The sequence below is a fragment of the Myotis yumanensis genome, unplaced genomic scaffold (assembly GCF_028538775.1).
Source record: "Myotis yumanensis isolate MYYU_CA2020_CCGP unplaced genomic scaffold, mMyoYum1.0.hap1 SCAF_20, whole genome shotgun sequence".
Taxonomy (NCBI): domain Eukaryota; kingdom Metazoa; phylum Chordata; class Mammalia; order Chiroptera; family Vespertilionidae; genus Myotis; species Myotis yumanensis.
Window position 1 is genome coordinate 10357831 of NW_027223771.1, and position 18730 is coordinate 10376560.

General features: G+C 58.1%; 2 protein-coding genes across 2 annotated transcripts in view; one reads left to right on the top strand and one right to left on the bottom strand.

Moving 5' to 3' along the window:
- Positions 1-2235, top strand: part of ACSBG1 (acyl-CoA synthetase bubblegum family member 1) — a 31055-nt gene extending 28820 nt beyond the window's left edge. The window contains 3 exon segments of the mRNA XM_070400478.1: positions 204-362; positions 364-451; positions 1739-2235. Of these exon segments, the coding sequence (XP_070256579.1) occupies positions 204-362; positions 364-451; positions 1739-1815 (324 nt within the window). The 3' untranslated portion in view covers positions 1816-2235.
- Positions 2236-2481: 246 nt separating this feature from the next.
- On the bottom strand, positions 2482-15712 carry IDH3A (isocitrate dehydrogenase (NAD(+)) 3 catalytic subunit alpha). The gene is made up of 11 exons (XM_070400648.1): positions 15624-15712; positions 13448-13510; positions 11341-11424; positions 9754-9868; positions 8594-8781; positions 8020-8153; positions 7317-7419; positions 7146-7210; positions 5874-5958; positions 5365-5517; positions 2482-3770 (listed from the first exon to the last, which is right to left on the bottom strand). Exons 1-11 carry the CDS (start codon positions 15648-15650, stop codon positions 3687-3689), a joined length of 1101 nt encoding a protein of 366 aa, XP_070256749.1. The 5' UTR covers positions 15651-15712; the 3' UTR covers positions 2482-3686.
- Positions 15713-18730: the final 3018 nt, after the last annotated feature.

Genomic DNA, 18730 nt, shown 5'->3' on the forward strand with positions numbered 1-18730 from the left:
AGCTGTGGGCCCTGCTCTCGGCCATGGTTTCGCTCCGAGGTCTCTGAGCTCTGAGCTCAGACCTCTGCTCCTTCCACCAGTTGGGGTGGCAGCCGCACCCCCAAACCACAGCTCACAGGACCCGCCTCCGGGCTCCGGCAGTGACTCCTCCGGGCGGGCTGCGTCCTGGCGGGGGGAGGCGCGGCTGATGGTCTGCTTTGCAGTGCACGCTGGACCCGGACACGTGCGAGCCGACCGACACGCTGACGGAGCAGGCGGTGGAGTTCTGCCAGCGGGTGGGCAGCAGGGCCACCCGGGTGTCCGACATCGTGGGCCGCAAGGACGAGGCCGTGTACCGGGCCATCGAGGAGGGCATCCGGCGGGGTGAACGGGAACGCGGCCGCCCGGCCCTACCACATCCAGAAGTGGGCCATTCTCGAGAGGGACTTCTCCATCTCGGGCGGAGAGCTGGGTAGGCTTGTTTTGCTTTTATTCCCCCCGACACACACCCCGTTCCGGGGGGGGGGGGCTGGCGGGGCCCGGGAGGCACTGTTGTGGCAGCGCCCACCTCCTGCCGTGGGAGGACACTGCTCAGAGCGTGGCCGTGGTGGAGCCTGTCACATGGACGAGGCCTGGGCTGGGACTTGTAAGTTTGAACCTGTGACATCCGACTCCTGCGGCTCTGGGACCACTGTCCCCTGAGATCACCAGGGGCCACCGGCCTCTCGTGGTGGGACCCCGAAATTTGCAGTCAGCTCACGTGGCAGGTTGGGGTGAAGCCCCTCGGGACGCAGCCCTCAGAACCGGAAGGGCCTGTGGCGCGGCCTCAGCGGGGGCCGGGCACTCCTGCGGCGTCTCGGGGCGTTTCAGGGCACGGAGCTGGCAGTGCCGCCTCCGTGAGGTGCCCTCGGACCTCAGGCTAGAGGCAGCCGCAGGGCCCCAGCTGTGCTGAGGGCGTCCCTGGCGCGTGTCCAGCTCTCTGGCCCAGCACTGAGCGCGGCCAGCCAGACAGATGTCCTCGCTGAGCAGTGTCTATAAATGACTCAGTCAGGAGTCCCCAGTCACCCCGCCCAGCGGTGAGCACTGAGTGGACGTCCAGCTCCCGGGACGAGAATCAGCCATGTCCCCTGGCTCCGGAGGGCGCACCCAGGCCACGCCCGGTGGTGGGGAAGGCCTCTCGGCAGGGCCCCCCCATCTCGGGCCGGCAGAGCATCATGTCCAGAGCTGACAGGACGGGCACGTTCGTCCTTGCTGTGCAACACGTCACCTCAAACTCAGCAGCTCAGAGCACAGGCGCTTGTCATTCTGCGGGTGGTGCTGGCTGGGGTCTCTCCTGAGGTTCCAGAAGCGTCAGCCGGGCGGGGCCTCCTGCGGGGCCACTTCCCGCTCCCTCGGGGTGTGGGACAGACCAGGGGCCTCCGGCTGCCCCAGAAACGGGCCCCGAGGGCCAGGGCAGGACCTGCCGTCTTCCTGGTTGGTCACTGGAATCATTGATTCAAGTGCATGGAAGTCAGAGATGGGTGCAGGTCAGGGGTCAGGGGCCTGGACATGCTCTCACTTCGACGGACGGGAGAGAAAGGCCTGTGGCCGCTGCCTGGAGTGAGGGGCTGCTGCCGTGTGAGGAGGTCACTCGGGCCGGCTCGGGGGCTGGCCGCCGGGTGGTGTGGCTTCATTCCAGGCACAGGACTCGCGACCCCAGGTCCTGACCACACGCCTCAGGTTCCTCAGAGGCCTCACACGCTCTCTCATTTCCCTTCAGGCCCCACGATGAAGCTGAAGCGGCTGGCTGTCCTGGAGAAGTACAGAGACGTCATCGACTCCTTCTACCTGGAGTGAGGGCGCCCAGCCCCCCGGCCCCCTGCTCTGCGGCCGGGCGGGGCTGCTGGCCGCTGTGAGGCCCGGAGGCCCGGCATCCCCTTCGAGGGCCTCAGGCCAAGTAGCCGGCCGTTCCGAGAAGCTTCCGTGTCCATAGTTCTAGTTATAGCGTCGCTGTGTGTTCAGGTGACAGACCAGCTCCCCTTCCAGAGTGAAGGGCCAGTAGCAGCGGGCGGGGGGAGGGAGGGGGGAGCGGCTTCTGTTACGGCTGCAGGGGAAGCCTCGGCTGCCACTCACTCGCTCTGGAATCTGCCGGGCGGCCAGCCCATCACCCGCCCAGGGCTCCCCAGCACTCGCCCTCCCTGGCCGCTCCTAGAGCCGCCGCCGCCTGTGAACCCTTAACGTGTGACTCGGATATTAAACTTCTTAACCCAACTGTCAGCGGGACTGGTGATTGTTTTCTCGGTTGAGCAGGTGGGAGCAGCCCAGGGTGGTGGGTCTTTAGCCCCCAGGACTGTGTGCAGCGGGCACGGGTGACCATGGGTGCCCGCCGAGCAGAGGGGCCACACCAGCACGCTGCCCCTGCCACTCAGGACGCGAGCGAAGCGGCCGTTCCCAGGGCCGCGCCAGTGCCCCAGGCCCCAGGCCCTGAGGGGGAGGGAGAGGGAGAGGAGAGGAAGCACACAGTCAGCTCTGAACTCTTTATTAATAAGTGTGAGCCGGCATTCGCAGTCCAGTAAAGCAGGAGCAGCAGCGTACACAGCAGATACAGGGAAGGTGGTAAGTTGGGGACCAGCCTGAAAAGCACCCCAGGGGTGTCGTTAGGGACCCCGTGACCTGGGTGCCTCGTGCCAAGCACAGGTCTGCGTGGATCCACCAGGGGCAGGGGCACATGGCTGCCTGTTGAGGGAGATGGCGACTCGGCATCTGAGGCTACAGAGACACCGTGCCGGGTGCAGGGGGTCGGGCTGAGCCACGCCGGCCGCCCGCTGCCCTGCACCTCGCCGCCTGGTGGCAGTGCTCTGGGGAAGGGAGAGGGCGGCCGCGGGAACAGAAAGTTAACAGCGTGGTCAGGCTTTCAGCAGGGCCGGCGGAGTGTGAGGTGCTGCAGGAGTGCGGCCACGCGCGGTCAGCTGCCCCGTCCGACGCGGCAGTCGGCTCAGAGCTGTTCCCCGCGATGCTCCGCGCGTGTCAGGTGACAAGGGACTGCGGCCCTGCCCTTCGTGAAGCTCAGGAAAGGGAACCTCAAGGTAACACAGCACCGAGCCAGCAACCATCTCTCTTTGTAGCCAGTGTATTACCTATGTCTGTTCAACGACAGTTACCTCTCGTCTATTTCTTGGCTGGGAGTCTACTCGCCCTCAGTAATTCATAGAAAAGACCACTGTCCTGTCGGTGTCATAAAGGAACGGGCCACAGTCACCGTGTTGGACGCCAACTTTCCTAGGAAATTGCTCTCGTGCCCGTTCATGTCATGAGAATGTCATCTTGTGCTATTACGTCAGTATTGTTTTATTTCTAGTATATTTTTCATAAGCTAAGGAAAACCTTTTCTTTGAAAAGTGAGATGTTTTCTTATTAATTCTGTGTCATATTTACAGCTGAGGAAAAACTGTTTTAACTGAAGTGTAAATGGTTAACAATGGCAAATGATACAGTCCGCTCAGAGTTTACAAAAAATAGATACCAAACAGACATCGACCAACCAGACGAGAGCTTGGGAAGTCCTTGGGAGCAGACCGCGGGCGTCGCCTGCATCCTCTGCTCGGGTTCGTTAAAAGGCCGACTGGAGTGGACTCGGTCGGGGACGGGGACCAGCGCACACGGGGCGTGCTCTCGGGGCTGACGTGGCGGCGTTAGGAGTGGCTGGTGCGGACACGTCGGCGGGAGCCTTACTCTAAATCCTTCACTCGCTGGCAGATTTCTTCTGTGAAGTCTGAGCACTTGGCATTGCCTCCCAAGTCTTTTGTCAAGCTCTGAGGAGGGGGAAAAGCAAATTAAAAATGCATCGCGCGGAGCCAAAGCAAGGGGAGTTCTGCTAAAAGCGCCGGTGAGATTCCGGCCGACCGAGTCCTGGCGACGCTCCTTCCCCCAGTTCCTCCCGACGCTCACGGCGCCCACCACGTCCGCCCAGCAGGAGGACGGCAGAGGCCCTGTCCAGAGGACAGGCCCCAAGGAAACACCGATGATGGACAGACACTTCACATCTAAACCAGGAATCCGTGAATCCCCTGGGGAATTTCTAAAGTTTAAGAAACTTAAAAGACCTACTTTGATCTGTTTTGGAGGCTGGAAAACAGAGACTAAGGCAGCATGTACGTCACTAACGGCAACGCCTCCCACAGCCACGGCTTTTACCAGCTCCTCCTCTGGCCACGCGCACACGGGCCTCCCTGCCCTTCTCCCTCCACCGCGTCCTGCGTCACCAGCAGCCCCTGTGCTCTGCTCTCTGTGGCCCCGTCGGTTACACTCACAGACGCAGCAGCGTCAGAATAAAAAAACGCAAAGTCCTCTGCCCTTCAATCGACTCTCCGGCTGTTCAAAACAGGCCTGGGTTTCTTGCCTTTTCGCTGCAAGAATGATTTCAGATTATAGGGCTGTTTTTAAAGGAGCTAACCCTGAAAACTGTGCTACGTGAAACACGGCCGTCAGAGCGACAGCTGTGAGGCAGTTTCACTGGGAAAAGGAAAGGTCCGGAGACGGACAGCGATGCTGGCACGACGGTGTGAGCGTGCTGGATGCCACCACGCTGGACACTTCAGAACGGCCAGCTTGGCACCAGGCGGATTCTACTGCGATTGAAAAGGAAGAGGCCTCATGGCCCAGCCTGTGAGGCCATCACCTCCTCCGTCCTCCGCCCGCGAGCAGGTGCCCCATCCCCTCCGTGGCCATCACCGCCATGGAAACAGTGAAACTTGCTGGGCAAGAGCCGGACTGGGCGTGACCCAGCTCTGCCATGTGGACCTGAGACCTTAGACAGATGACTGAATCTCTCCGTGCCTCAGTTTCCTCATCGACAGAATGGGGTTCATCACAGGATCCCCCTCATGGAGCAGTGTGCTGAGGGGGCGCGCGCTCACACAGCTTTACGGGAGCTGCAAGCACCCCGTTAACATTAGTCGTTGTACGTCTCCCTTTCTGACACACGTGGTATAACGTACAACACCCTGTGTCCTAGACACGTCGGAGCTCCTGGAGGCCCGAGACCTTACCTCATTCCTCAGTGTGTTGTCTTTCATACCTTAAAACATACAGAGTAGCTTTTTGTTGGGAGGAGGAAAAAGCCGCGTAGAAAACGCGACGGCCTTGGCCAAGATCCCATCGCCAACAAGGGGACACCCGGGCCTGCAATGGCTCCAACTCCCCACGGCTCTCAGCGCCTCTCAGCCCTCTCTTGCGAAACACGAGGCCCCTCCCTCAGGAAATGCATGATGCGCCCACACCCGGCGTCCACCCGGGACCTCGAGGAGGAAGCCGCGCTGCGTCAGTCCTCGGGCTGCGGGGCGCCACCACCTGCCCCCCAGGTGAACCCCGCGGAGGACGCGCGCTTGCGGGCGACGCGGCAGGTACCTTGCCTCCCTTAATAGTCGCGAAGCAGGCGGCCTCGATGCGCCCGGCGTGGTCGAACATCCCCATGTGGCGCAGCATCATCGCCGCGCTGAGCAGCAGGGCCGTGGGGTTGGCCATGTCCTTGCCCGCGATGTCGGGGGCCGTCCCGTGGACCTGCCGGGGAAAGCAGCTCATCAGGGGCCGCCCTGGGGGAGACCCTGGGCAGGCTGCCCCCGACGCATCAGACAAACGCCTAGAAACAAAGCCGCACAGAAAGCAAGGCGAGAGGAACTTTTTTTTTTAATTGCAAAGCTACGGACTGAACATCTCTATCAACTTTTGCTAAAATACTTTAACTGAGGAAGGATAAGTACACAAAGCTGGGAAATGAATGAAAAAACCTCCACAAAGCATCACTTTCTTCCAACAATGCGAAAACCCAAGGGCTCACACACGTCTATACAGGTCCCCCTCCCGGGTCCTCACGCCGTCCAACCCGCGTTCTGCTTTGGGCGTCAGAGGGTCCTTACCGACTCGAAGATCGCGACCCCGTTGGCGCCAATGTTGCCACTTGGTGTCACACCGAGCCCTCCAATCAGTCCCGCACACAGGTCGCTGGGGGCAGAAAGGATTGGGGTGTCGGTTTGAAAAACAAAACATCTCCCCCAGCACCTCGTCTTCAGTCTTCAACACCTTCCTCCACCAGAAGGACCAGGCCCCATGGGGAAACGGCCCAGGACTAGTTAGGAGCCGGGAGGAGCCGGAGCACAGGGCCCCATGGGGAAACGGCCCAGGACTAGTTAGGAGCCGGGAGGAGCCAGGAGCACAGGGCTGTGCCAGCAGCGAGTGGCCGCTCACAGCGATGCCGGGACCAGGGCAGGACCCCGTGACTGGTGAGGATGGACCGAGCCACTGAATAAAGACAGAGTCCTCACTGGCTGGCAGATACACACGGGACAAGGAAAAGCTGTGCCCACAGAACACCAGCTGGTGAGTGTGAGGAGGAGGGACCCTGAACGTCACCACGTGGCCATCATCGTGCGTGTGAGTGTGAGCGTGAGCGTGAGCGTGCGGAGGGGGAGAAACACGGGAAACGCGGCGGAAGGTGAACCGTGGTGGCCGAGGACACAGGCATCCTGGGTAGCTCTCTCACTACTTGCCTGTTAGTCTGAAATTATGTCGGAAGTCACCAAGAAGTCTATAAAAATGACCACCCACCTACCCAGCGATACAGAAAACACAGTCAGTCCACCAGCCAACCAGCCAGTGACCCCTGTGGAGCTCGCGACCCGGGAGCAGGGCCAGGCCCACGCGGCACGTGAATGAAGGAGCCCACCCTGTGCCCACGGACACCACCGCCCGGACGGTCACAGCCCACCCTGTGCCCACGGACACCACCGCCCGGACGGTCACAGCCCACCCTGTGCCCACGGACACCACCGCCCGGACGGTCACAGCCCACCCTGCGCCCACGGACACCACCGCCCGGACGGTCACAGCCCACCCTGCGCCCACGGACACCACCGCCCGGACGGTCACAGCCCACCCTGCGCCCACGGACACCACCGCCCGGACGGTCACAGCCCACCCTGTGCCCACGGACACCACCGCCCGGACGGTCACAGCCCACCCTGTGCCCACGGACACCACCGCCCGGACGGTCACAGCCCACCCTGTGCCCACGGACACCACCGCCCGGACGGTCACAGCCCACCCTGTGCCCACGGACACCACCGCCCGGACGGTCACAGCTCGACGCCCAGCTCCCAGCAGGCACCAGGCTGACAGGGGCGGCCACCTACCTCAGGATGTCCCCGTACAAGTTGGGCATAACAAGAACGTCAAACTGGGACGGGTCCTGGACCATCTGCGAGAAACACATGTGGTGCGTTCAGCCATCAAACCTGCACGCACAGAGACACACACACACACACACCCCCGCCACAGAGCTCAGCCCGGGGAGCGACACTTACGTTCAGACACACCGTGTCAAGGTACATCTCGTTAAACTTAATGTCTTTGCAGTTCTCGGCAACTTCCCTGCATTTCTGCAGAAAGAGCCCATCTGACATGCGCCTGTGTTCAATCAAACAAAAGCGTCAAATCAGAGAAGTAAAGTGAGTTCACGAAACTGAGGCCCAGAGGCCCAGATGGGTCATGTCGATGACGGTGCAATTACGTTTCAGGCAGTAGCCGCAAGAATCCAGAAATGCCCATGAATAAGAAAGTCACATCGCTTCACAAGGTTCACTTCCCCGTGGTTCACACGGTTGACTGTGTACACTTCTCTCAGGTTAGGAACCTGTATCTGACACTCACAGGCGGCCTGGGACAGCCGGGGCCGAGGAGGAGGAAACTGCGAGAATACTACCTCCAACAGCACTCGCACTGGTTTACGCCCGAGCCCGTGTCCATTTTAGAAACGCTCTCGGGGCCACTTCCGCTGGGGTCCCCGACGCCAGAGCGCCTGGTATTTCTCAGCCCCTCCTCAACCTCCCAGGACTGCATTCCTGCCCTCCCCTGATCTGCTCCAGCCACCGCCCAGTGAGGCACATGAAACAGGAGGCCTGCCCCCGCCCCGGGTACAGGGGGTTTCAGAGACCCCGGAACCAGTGACCAGCTGGGCAGAAGGGCAGCCCACCTCCGCTCCCCCCGCAGAGCCGGCCCAGGACTCACATGATGTTGGCTTTGTGCACGGCGGTGACGTTGCTGCGGTGGTTGTTGCGGGCGTACTCGAAGGCGAACTCCGCGATGCGCTTGCTCGCCTGCTCGGTGATGAGCTTGATGCTCTGCACGACCCCATCCACGATCTGAAAGACAGGAAGGCGGCCCTGCTGGAAAGGGCGTGCAGCGTCGGGCACCCGGCACTGCCTGTCAACAGCAGCGTGAGTGGCGGGCTCGCAGTGCCAGCAACCGTGGCTAGCGTCACGCATGCGGGGCGGCCGTGGGGTTCCTGTGGACCCATTGCACGGATGAGGAAAACTGAGGTGCTGAGAGGGTCACCTGCCCATGAGCACCCCTGTGAGCCCGGATTCAAAATTCAAACGGGGGGCATGTTCCCAGGCCTGTGCCCTTCCCCGAGCAGCCGCAGGAGCACCGCTGGCCAGAGGCCCAGGACCCAGACAAATGCCCACACCGTACAGAGGTCCAAGTGCACAACCTCCAGATGTTCCCGCTGGGAATCTGAACAACTGGCCAGGTGCAGGGCAGCGGCCCGGCTGGGAGTAACCAGAGTCGGGAAGGAACGTACCACGTGCTCGATTCCACTGTACTCGCCTTCCGTGTTCTCCCGGATGGTGACGATGTTCACGTCGTTGTATGGGGTTTTGTAGCCTTCGATGGAGACACAGGGCCGCACGTTTGCGTAAAGGTCGAAGGTTTTACGCAGCAGTAAGTTCATGGACGGGTGCCCGGCTGCTATCGGGGTCTTTAAAGGGCCTGCGGTGAAGAAGAGCACCCCGATGACAACAGGACCCCCTCCTTCATGAGCACGGGCTCCTAGTGTTTCCGTGAAAGCCCGGCTGGTTTCAGTTCCCGTCAGAGCTGCACTCAGGGCCCCGAGTCCCGTGGCGTGCGACGAGGCGCAGGGGCACCGTCACCCGCGAGCGAGTCACCTGCAAGGACAGCAGCGCCCTGCCTCCGGGTCGGGCGTTCTCTCCATCGGGGCGAGTCCACGCCGCCGTCACCCAGGCAACCCTTCCGCGCCCTCCCGCCGTCCCCCACAGACCCACCCGGGCTCCTTGCTACCCGCCCCACAGAGTCAGATGGAGGAAGGAGTCCCCACGGGAAGCTTTCTAGAATGTTCACTGACCGAGGACCAAGCGTGACACGACCTAACCCTCGCCACCACCAGTGTCCCGGCTCTGTGTCCGTCCCTCAGAAACCGAGCAGAAACCAAGTTCCTTTTGAAAAGCAAGAGTAGAAACTGCCCAGGCCCCCAGGCAGGGAGCGGCAGAGATGAGACCCACCCTCGATCGGCCTGGACATAAAGCCAGGATTTTGAATCGTGACCTTAAGCGTGTGTTAACTAAAATCACAAAAATGTAAAAAGTGGGCGAAAGATAAGCCCAGGCCAAGACAGACCTGCTTTCACTTGACACTGGCCAGCAGACCCTTCATGTTCCCACTGGGAACCCACGCTGAGTGGCCAGATGATGGGGACCACCCATCAGTACAATGAAGTGAATCAGTTACGCAAATAATAATAAAACCTTGAGCATACTTGCTTAGGAAGCTTTCGATGTTCAGCATTTTGGAAGCGTCCATGAAGTGCTGATGGGGTGGCCGTCATCACCTGCCACTCAGTGTGTCCCACAATGAACACAGCACGCGCTGAGTGCGCTGCCCCCTGCTGGCTAGCTTTATCAACAGCGTAAACAGCAGGAGCCGCCTCCGCCCGCGTGCGCCTACCTTTCAGGCCCATCTTGTTCTTGTCCATGGACTCCTTGGCTTCCGGGGGGATCATCCACTTCCCGCTGGGTCCCTGAATGGCAGTGACGCTCCGCTCCTCCCACTGAATGGGCACCTGCAGGCCACACCGCGGAGCGAGCGCGGTGAGCGGGAGAGACTGAGCGTGAGCGACCGTCCCACCCGTTACCAACACGCCTCACCCTCGGGCGCCACTGGCGAGCACACACCATGCAGGCCCAGGAAGTGCCCGGCACGCAGGAAGCGAAGCCCTGCCCGGCCAGGAGGCCACGGTTCGATTCCCGCTCAGGACACAGGCCCGGGTTGCGGGCTCCCTCCCCAGTGGGGGGCGTGCAGGAGGCAGCCGATCCGTGATTCTCTCTCATCATGGATGTTTCTCTCTCTCTCTCCCCCTCCCTCTCTGAAGTCAGTAAAAATATATTTTAAAAAAGAAGAGATGTCACTCCCCAGCTCGCCCACGGGGACTCCCGCGTCACCCTGCCCGGTCGCACTCCCAGCTGCCACCTGCCCGCTTCGGTTTCTCACAGCTCTTCACGTGGCTATAATTAGACCTCCATCAGGAGTGGAGAAGGAACACTGCGGACACTGATACAGGGATGGGCCGAGAACACTGTGCAGGAGACACCAGCGGCCCAGAGAGACCCCATCACAAGACCCACTCGTATGAGACGGACAGAGGCAGACCTGTGGGGACCCGGAGCTGAGTGGCTGCGTGGGCTGGTGCTGGGCGGGGGAGGGGGAGGGAGTGGGGGGGAGGGGGGCGACTGCTAACGAGCGTGGGGTTCCTTTTCAGGTGATGGAAATGTCCTAAAATTAGATCGTGTGAAGATTGCACAACCGGGCGAATGTACTAAAACCCACTGAGGTGTTCACTTTAAATGTGTAACTTGTACAGCCCGGGCGGTGTCTCTCAGGAAGCTGTTTTAAAAATGCGAGATCCCTGACATAACCGAAGAGGTGACAGTCTCAGGCATCGTCCTTTCTTGCCACTCACCTCCCTCCGTGTGGAGCGTGCACCAGCCGTGAGCTCAGAGCGGGACGTGCTTTCTGCACAAGGACCTTCATCCAGACTTAACCTTACCGTCTGCCACCTGCAGCTCCGACAGCAGTGACAGCGCAGGTGTCAGAGCCCACGTTCCCTCCCTTCCCACAGGAAAAGGGCTTCACATCTACCCGCACGGGACGCTGGACGGGACGCTGTGGTTCCTGTTAGACTAATACCTCACACTCGACGGTAACGCCACATCGGAAATTGCTTTTTAACCTTTCAAATCTACAGAGCGTTTAGAAATACCAACTGTATTCTCGTGGGCAGGAAGGCAGGAGGCGGGAGACAGTAGGACTGCGGGACCTCACGCCGGGCAGGGTTCAGAGACCCACAAACACTTTCCACAGAACCAGTGCCACTGCAGCAGCGAACAGCGTTCGAGTTAAAGTCGTGAAGATCCACAACGGACCATACCCACTTCCTACGGATGCGAACAGTTCGTCCTCAGAGGTCACGGACTCCCGTTGGCTCAGAAACTTCCCTACAAATTGCTGTTACCGGGACTTTTCACGTCCACTTACTTTGGCGGCGTCAAAAATCTTCATCACGGCGGCGGAAATTTCTGGGCCGATACCATCTCCTGGAATTAAAGTTACTGTCTGAACCTGAATAGAAGAAATCATCAAAAAAGAAGCCATCAAGGAAGACTGTAAGAATCGATTTTTAAAGGTTTAAACAAGAACATCGTTGACAAATCTGACTTATGGGGAGGCCGGGTCTCAAGAAGACCCAAAGGCCGTTAAGAAAACAGACCGACCTCCCTGGGCCATCAGGAGGTGAGACACAAGCGACTCCACTGTCCTCTGTACCAGAGCTAAGGGTTGTGCAAAGGTCTTAACGGATGCTCTTTAGATCGAACAAAACTAAATAAATTAAAACTGCTCGGGAGACTTCCCAATTGATATTCCTTTCCAGACAAGCTACAAGGGGCCATTAACTCCAGTCTGTGAAAGCAGAGAGCGCGACACATGTCAACAGTGTCCTGAGCTTCTCGAGCAGGCGAGTGCTCGCTCTCCACACGGGTCCCAGAAAGTGCGGATTCTCACGGAAACCTGTCCCGTCTCGTGAGACTTCCCGGCACTCGGAACGCCCCCGGGGTCTGCTTGTCACTCAGAGAAGACCAGACTGCGCGTCAGAGAGGGTCCCCGTTTTCCCGAGTTCCTCTACAAAACTGGCTCCTTCCTGAGAAATGTCGTGGAAGTAAACTTGTAACCAGCAGGAATAGTTCCTGTGATCAGACCCTTTAGAGTGACAAGTGTGTTTAAAAAGTGGCACCAACGGTTTATTGCAAAGGCTGCAAACAAAATGAAGCCAGCATTTCAAACGTAGAAATAAACACGTGCCAAGGAAAATGACGAGAGAACAGATGACAGGCTGACCTCTCTCTCCATCGTCACTCGGGGACTCTCCCCGACCTGAGGTTTGGCCCAGACCAGCTCCCTGGCCTTTCCCAGTCCCGGTCACCTGTTGCTACTTTTTTAAAAAAAAAAAAAATCCCTGATTCAAGTTCCCCTGGTCTTCTGCCTCCCAGTAACACTCCCTGAGCAGGGGGCCTGGTTACACTGTTCTGCACTAACTGCAGAAATCTTTTAAAAGATTCGTTCCTCTCCATATTCCTTCCAGATACAGCCCCCTCCCCACCAGGCTAATTTTTTTTTTTAATGGGGAGCCTGGAAATTAAGTAACAGCAGAGTGCAGCGACCATCTCGTGAGCTCCCAGAAACGCGTCTGAAATGCTCGCTTCGCTGCCGTGGCCTTGAGATGCAGCCCTGCATCTTCGCGTGAGCAGAGCCCGGAACCGCTGGCTGCTGCTTCCCGTACTCCCAACACGTCAGGTCAGCGTCATCAGGCCACTGAAACTAAAGCCTGCTGGAGGCCGCAGCTCAGAAAGTAAAGGCAGGGAAAACGTACTGTGGTCTTACAGATGCCTCACGGACCAGGGTGTGATGTGGGAGCAGAGGAATCAGGAAACACTACCGGATTCTGCACGAATCTGGTTAAAGCAACAGCATACAGGGGGCCACTGACCCACAGCCTCAGCGAGCTCCAAAAATGTGGTGTCAGCTTTTAAAAGCACAGGACTCCGGCGCCGGGGATGGGAAAAGCAGCGGATTTCAGGAGAAATAGAGGATCCACCAGCGTGATCCTCTATCCAGGCTGCGTAAGGACAGCAGACGCCTCAGGACTTGACAAACGTCGAGGCGTTCACTCCCACCTGGCGACCCGCCTACGGCTTTTGGGGAAGCTCACAACATAAAAATGCGAAGCAGGTTTTGAAGCTTCTCAACAATATGTTCTCGACGTGGACGAGGTTTGGAAAAAAACCTGTCTTACCCAATGGGGTTGTGAAATAAAGTAACAGGCTCAAGGGAAAAATCCATCTATTTTTAACAAGGCTCCCTCCAGATATCAGTGTGACAGGCTGACATGGCCGGCTGTAACATAATTCTTGCAAATGTGACCTAACAGATTTCTGCATGTTAGCCCATAATTTTAAGATACAGTAGAAGAATGGCCCAATTTACCCTAATTTTAAGTGAATGGAGGTAAAGGGCGATATGATGTGGTAGAGCATCTTTCTTGAGAAACTTCGAAAAGGAAAAAAAGAAAAGACATAATTATACTCACACCACCAGCAAAACCTCTGGTCACCTGTTTTGGGTTGTGGAATGCCCCCAGCAGCCGAGAGACCTATATTAATATCAACGAAGAAATGTCAGGCACCGAATTAAACCCCGTGTATTAAGAAGCAAAGATGGACCCAGCCAGTCTGGCTCAGTGGGTAGAGCGCCGGCCTGCGACTGAAGGGTCCCGGGTTCGATTCCGGTCAAGGGCACATACCTCGGTTGCAGGTTCTCAGCCCTGGTCGGGGGCGTGCGGGAGGCAACCCATCGATGTGTCTCTCTCACATCAGTGTTTCTCTCTGTCTCTCCCTATCCTTCCACTCTCTCTAAAAATCAATGAGAAAATATCCTTCTGTGAGGAGTAAAAAAAAAAAAAAGGAAAGATGAAGCCATTTCTGGTGGCCGCATTAGCGACAAGTTTGCAGATATCTGGGGACTTCCGAGCACTATTTTCTCACGTCTCCGCTCCATGTGGCAACCTGCCTCAGACCCGACAACCTGAACATTCAGATTGCCTTCCGCTCTGCGAACTTAAAGCTCTACCCACTGTAAAGCCAATTTCATGGGCGTAAGTTGTCGAGAGACGTCGAAGGTAGAATGAAACTACGCTTTCAGGTCAAACATTTGGGTCTTTCTCAATGACCCGCCTCGAGGGCACCTGCTGCTCCAATCCCTAAAGGGAACAGCCGGCCCCGCAGAGGTCAAATGACGGTCAGAGATGACGGGGGAGTCCAGGTCAGAGGGGAGCCTTGTCTTCTGATTCCCCAACCCAACACGCTCTCAGCATCCACATGTGTGCGGCGTGTTTTCCTATAGACCCACGCCAAGGGCAACACACACCGACCAGCACTTGACCAGCGGTGCCGCCGTGGTCCCTTATCTGCAGGCTTCACGCACCTCCCGCCACAGCTGAGTTGGGCATTAAGTGTAAGCTCCGCACTTAAGGGATTGACTTCTGTTTAGATAGTGACACGTGACATGACAGTTACCGTCACACACACGCACACGCAGGTCTAACGCGGTCACGTGCAGAACCGGGTTACGGGGTAACACCCTTACCGACACCCGGGAACCGTGGTCTGCTTGGCGACTGCCAACGAAACCTGTGGGTACCCCCGACTTCCTTGGGCAGGGCCCGGGCACCCCCAGTTCTTTCATTTAAGCCCCAAACAGCTCCGAGACGGCTCAGAGACGGTCGGCCATTGGTTGAGGGTCGCACAGCCCATCCGGGGCCGTGCCAGGATTTCAACCTAAGCCTCCTACATTCCAAGGGTCGAGCTTTTTATTCACCAAGAAGTAAATATTAAAAAAAAAAAAAAAAAAAAGGTGCATGTGGACATCACACTCACCACAAAGGAGAAAGAGGATCAAATTCTACAGGAAAAATAAAAATAAAAATGGCGTTTTTTCGGGTCAGATTTCTCGGGGACTGTTGGTGCCCAGCCCGAGGGGACCCAAGGGCCTGCCCTTCCCGGTGCCTCTAACCTGTGGGGTGACCTTGACCCCGGAGCCGGCAGAATGGGGCTGAGACCTGGGGACACCCCGCCGCCTGGGGAGCCCGACTTCCTGCGTGACCTTGAGGATGACCTCTAACGGCGAGGGTTGGCGAGCGCCACCCAGGAGCCCAGCAGCCGCCGCCGCCCGGATGGTGGGAGCCCCGCCCGGCCCAGGCATCCCAGCTGTCAGCAGCGCCGACGCTCCAGGTCGCGGGTTCTCCCCCCAAAAAGGTGGGGAGCTGCTGGCTTCCCTCTGCGAGGGTCCAGGTGGGAACCCCAAGGCGCAGGGCGCCCGTGTCCTTCGGAGGGGACGCAGCCGCGGGGCAGACCCGGGAGAGCCGGGCGGGGGGCAGGGAGACCTGGCAGGAAGCGGCCCGGAGCTCCCCACGGGACCTCCCCTGCCCGGCGCCCGCGGCCCGCGAGGTGACCCCGGCCTCGCCCAGCGGACCCCGGAGGCCCGGCCGCCAGCGCGGAGCCGGCCCAGCCTCCGACCGTCCGGCCCGACGCAGGACCGGGGCTCGGGCCTGGGGGGACCCGGCGGGAGCAGGGCCGCGCCCCTCCCTCGCCCCGGTCATCCCCCCGCTCCAGCGCGGGCTGCCCACACGCCGCGCCGCGCTCGCGCCACGGAGCCCCCGCGGCCTCGGGTCCTCCGCCCCGCGCGGCCGCCGCCAGCCCCGCGCTCACCTTGGACATCCACGCGGGCCCCGCCATCGCGTCTCTCCTCTCACCGCGGCGACAGCACAGCGAGCTCGAGTGCGCAGTCGCCCCAGCTCGCGCCGGGCCCCGCCCCCTGGAGGCCCCGCCCCCGATCCCGCCCAAGGGGTTTCTCCGCGCCTCCTCTTGGCCAATCGCCAGGCGCGTCTCACGGTGACGTTTACGCCGCGGCGACCCGGAAGCTGCGCAGTTCGGGGCTTCCCGGCAGGCTGCCCCGACTGCTCCTTCATTCATTGACTCACCATGGAGGTGGCATGTGGCGCTGCACCTTCCGCCCGCTGATCGCTCCTTTTATTAATTTATTTTTGTAACCTTTTTTTTTTAAATCCTCACCCGAGGATATTTTTCCATTGATTTTTAGAGAGAATGGAAGAGAGAGGGAGAGAGAAATATCGATGTGAGAGAGACACATGGATGGGTTGCCTCCTGCACACCCCCTACTGGGGATCAAGCCTGCAACCCAGGTACGTGTCCTTGACCAGAATCGAACCCAGGACCCTTGCACTGAACCAAAGGGCTAGGGCCACTATTTTATTTTATTTTTTAAATATATTTTTAATTTATTTCAGAGAGAAAGGGAGAGAGAGATAGAAACATCAATGATGAGAGAGAATCATGGATCGGCCGCCTCCTGCACACCCCCCACTGGGGATCCAGCCCACAACCTGTGCATGCGCCCTTAACCAGAATCGAACCCGGGACCCTTGAGTCCGCAGGCTGACGCTCTATCCGCTGAGTCAAACCGGCTATTTTAAATGGCAGCACCTCCTCCCCATTGTCTATCCCCCCTCCCCTGCTTTATTTCTCCTTCGCACATCTCACATTTCACTTATTTATTGACCGTTTGTCTCCTCCCCCAGGGGTAAATTCCAGGAGGGCAGTTACTTTTGTTCTGTGCTGTGCTGTAGTCCCAATGCCTATAGAAGTAACCACACATCCCCCTGCCCTGGACAGGGCCCTGATTTAAATCCACCTATTAGGGGCCGTGTGACCTTGGGCAAGTCCCCGTCTCTGAGACTACTTCCTCTGTGAAATGAGATAACAACACCAAACTCTATAGACTTAAGAGGCGTTTGTGGAATAACTTGCAGTACATGGGCACAGGGCATGTCATCAATGCGTCTCTTCCTTCCACCCTTCTTGCAAACAAATATACATGCTTTCTTTGTCAGGGGCCACACCCAACATCTGGGATCCACGGGAGGGTGATTGGGAATCGGAGAATGCGGCCAAGCCTTGCTTTGCTACTTCCTAGCTGGGTGGCGCTGGGCAAGTCACTTTGCCCCTCTGAGCCCAGGATTCCTCCTGGGTCACATTGGAACTGTACCCCTTGATCCTCACAGCATTGTTGTATCAGTTCAAGAGAGAGGGCGGGCCTCATTTAGGGCAGTGGCAATAGCAATCAAAAAGGGTTTGTTGCCCTAACCAGTTTTGCTCAGTGGATAGAGCATCGGCCTGCGGACTCAAGGGTCCTGGGTTCGATTCCGGTCAAGGGCATGTACCTTAGTTGTGGGCACATCCCCAGTAGGGGGTGTGCAAGAGGCAGCTTATCGATGTTTCTCTCTCTCTCATCGATGTTTCTAACTCTATCCCTCTCCCTTCCTCTCTGTAAAAAATCAATAAAAATAAATAAATAAACAAAATAAAAGGGTTTGTTGCCCTGGCCAGTTTGGCTCAGTGGATAGAGTGTCAGCCTGCGGACTGAAGGATCCTGGGTTCGAAGGGCACATGCCAGGGTTGCTGGCTCGATCCCCAGTGGGAGGCGTGCAGGAGGCAGCCAACCAATGATTCTCATCATTGATGTTTCTATCTCTCCCTCTCCTCCCTTCCTCTCTGAAATCAATAAAAAAAAAAAATTTTTTTTTTAAAGGGTTTGTTGCCCTAACTGGTTTGGCTCAGTGGATAGAGTGTCAGCCTGTGGACTGAAGGGTCCCAGGTCCGATTCCCGTCAAGGGCATATACCTGGGTTTCGGGCACATCCCCAGCAGGAGGTGTGCAGGAGGCAGCTGATTGATGTTTCTAACTCTCTATCCCTCTCCCTTCCTCTCTGTAAAAAATCAATAAAATATATTTTTTTAAAAAGGGGGGGAGGGTCGTTGTGGGAATTGTCTATTCAGGTTACTGCTTCTATTTCTCACCTGTGGGAGGAGGGACTCCCAGAACTGAAAACTCAGGTCTTCAGCAGAAATTCTGGCTTTTCTACCTGGACGGCAGGAATGCACGTGAGACAGAGATTAGCGATTGTAAAGGAATGTGCCAGAGCAGGCTCTGCCCACAGTGCTGGCCTGTTCACAGGCGTGTGGAATCTCAGATGGGAAGAAGGAAAACTTGTGTAAAAGCGATTGCGTGGTTTGGAGAGGTTTCGATTTCTCCTGCTCCAACCTGGGAGAAAGGCGACGTGCAGATGGGGAGTCTTCCAGAGCCTGTCTCTGCTCTAAAACTCCACAATCTCTTTATTCCTGGTCACACACCCTGACTTCTCCCTCCCATGACCGAGGCCCTTCCCTGACGTGTCCGATACAAACCAAGGGCGGGGAGGTGACCTTTGAGTCAAGCTGTAAAGGGACAACCAAATGGGTCCGGGCTCGAGCCAATTCAGCAGACACAGGGTTGAATCCTAGATGAGCATTTATTCCAACCTTGCTGGGGGGGGGGGGGGGGTCATTCACAAAAACCTGCTCTGCAACCCCCCACCCCCCATAAGCCAGCTGCTTATATAGGGTAGAGGGACCAAGATCACATGGGGACGTGGGAATTCCAGGCTTGGGGAGCTAGGCAATGCAGGCTGGAGGGGGACTCCATTGTTTGGGCAACAAGGTGGTTAAATCTTTCCACGATCATAGGCAGTTCTTGAATGAGAATGGATGCAAAATCCTATTTCTGCCCCTAACACAGCCATGTTGCCACTGCGCAGCCCAGGGCCCCTGGGCAGTGACCTCATCTGCGGGGTGGAGATGAGGCCCTTGAGAGTGGCTGGTGGCTGTCCCGGGGTGAGAATGAACACGTGGGCTGACCCCTTAAAGGCACTTGGCGGTGATGCCATTGGCTTAAAAGCCACAGCCATCGCCCTGGCCTTT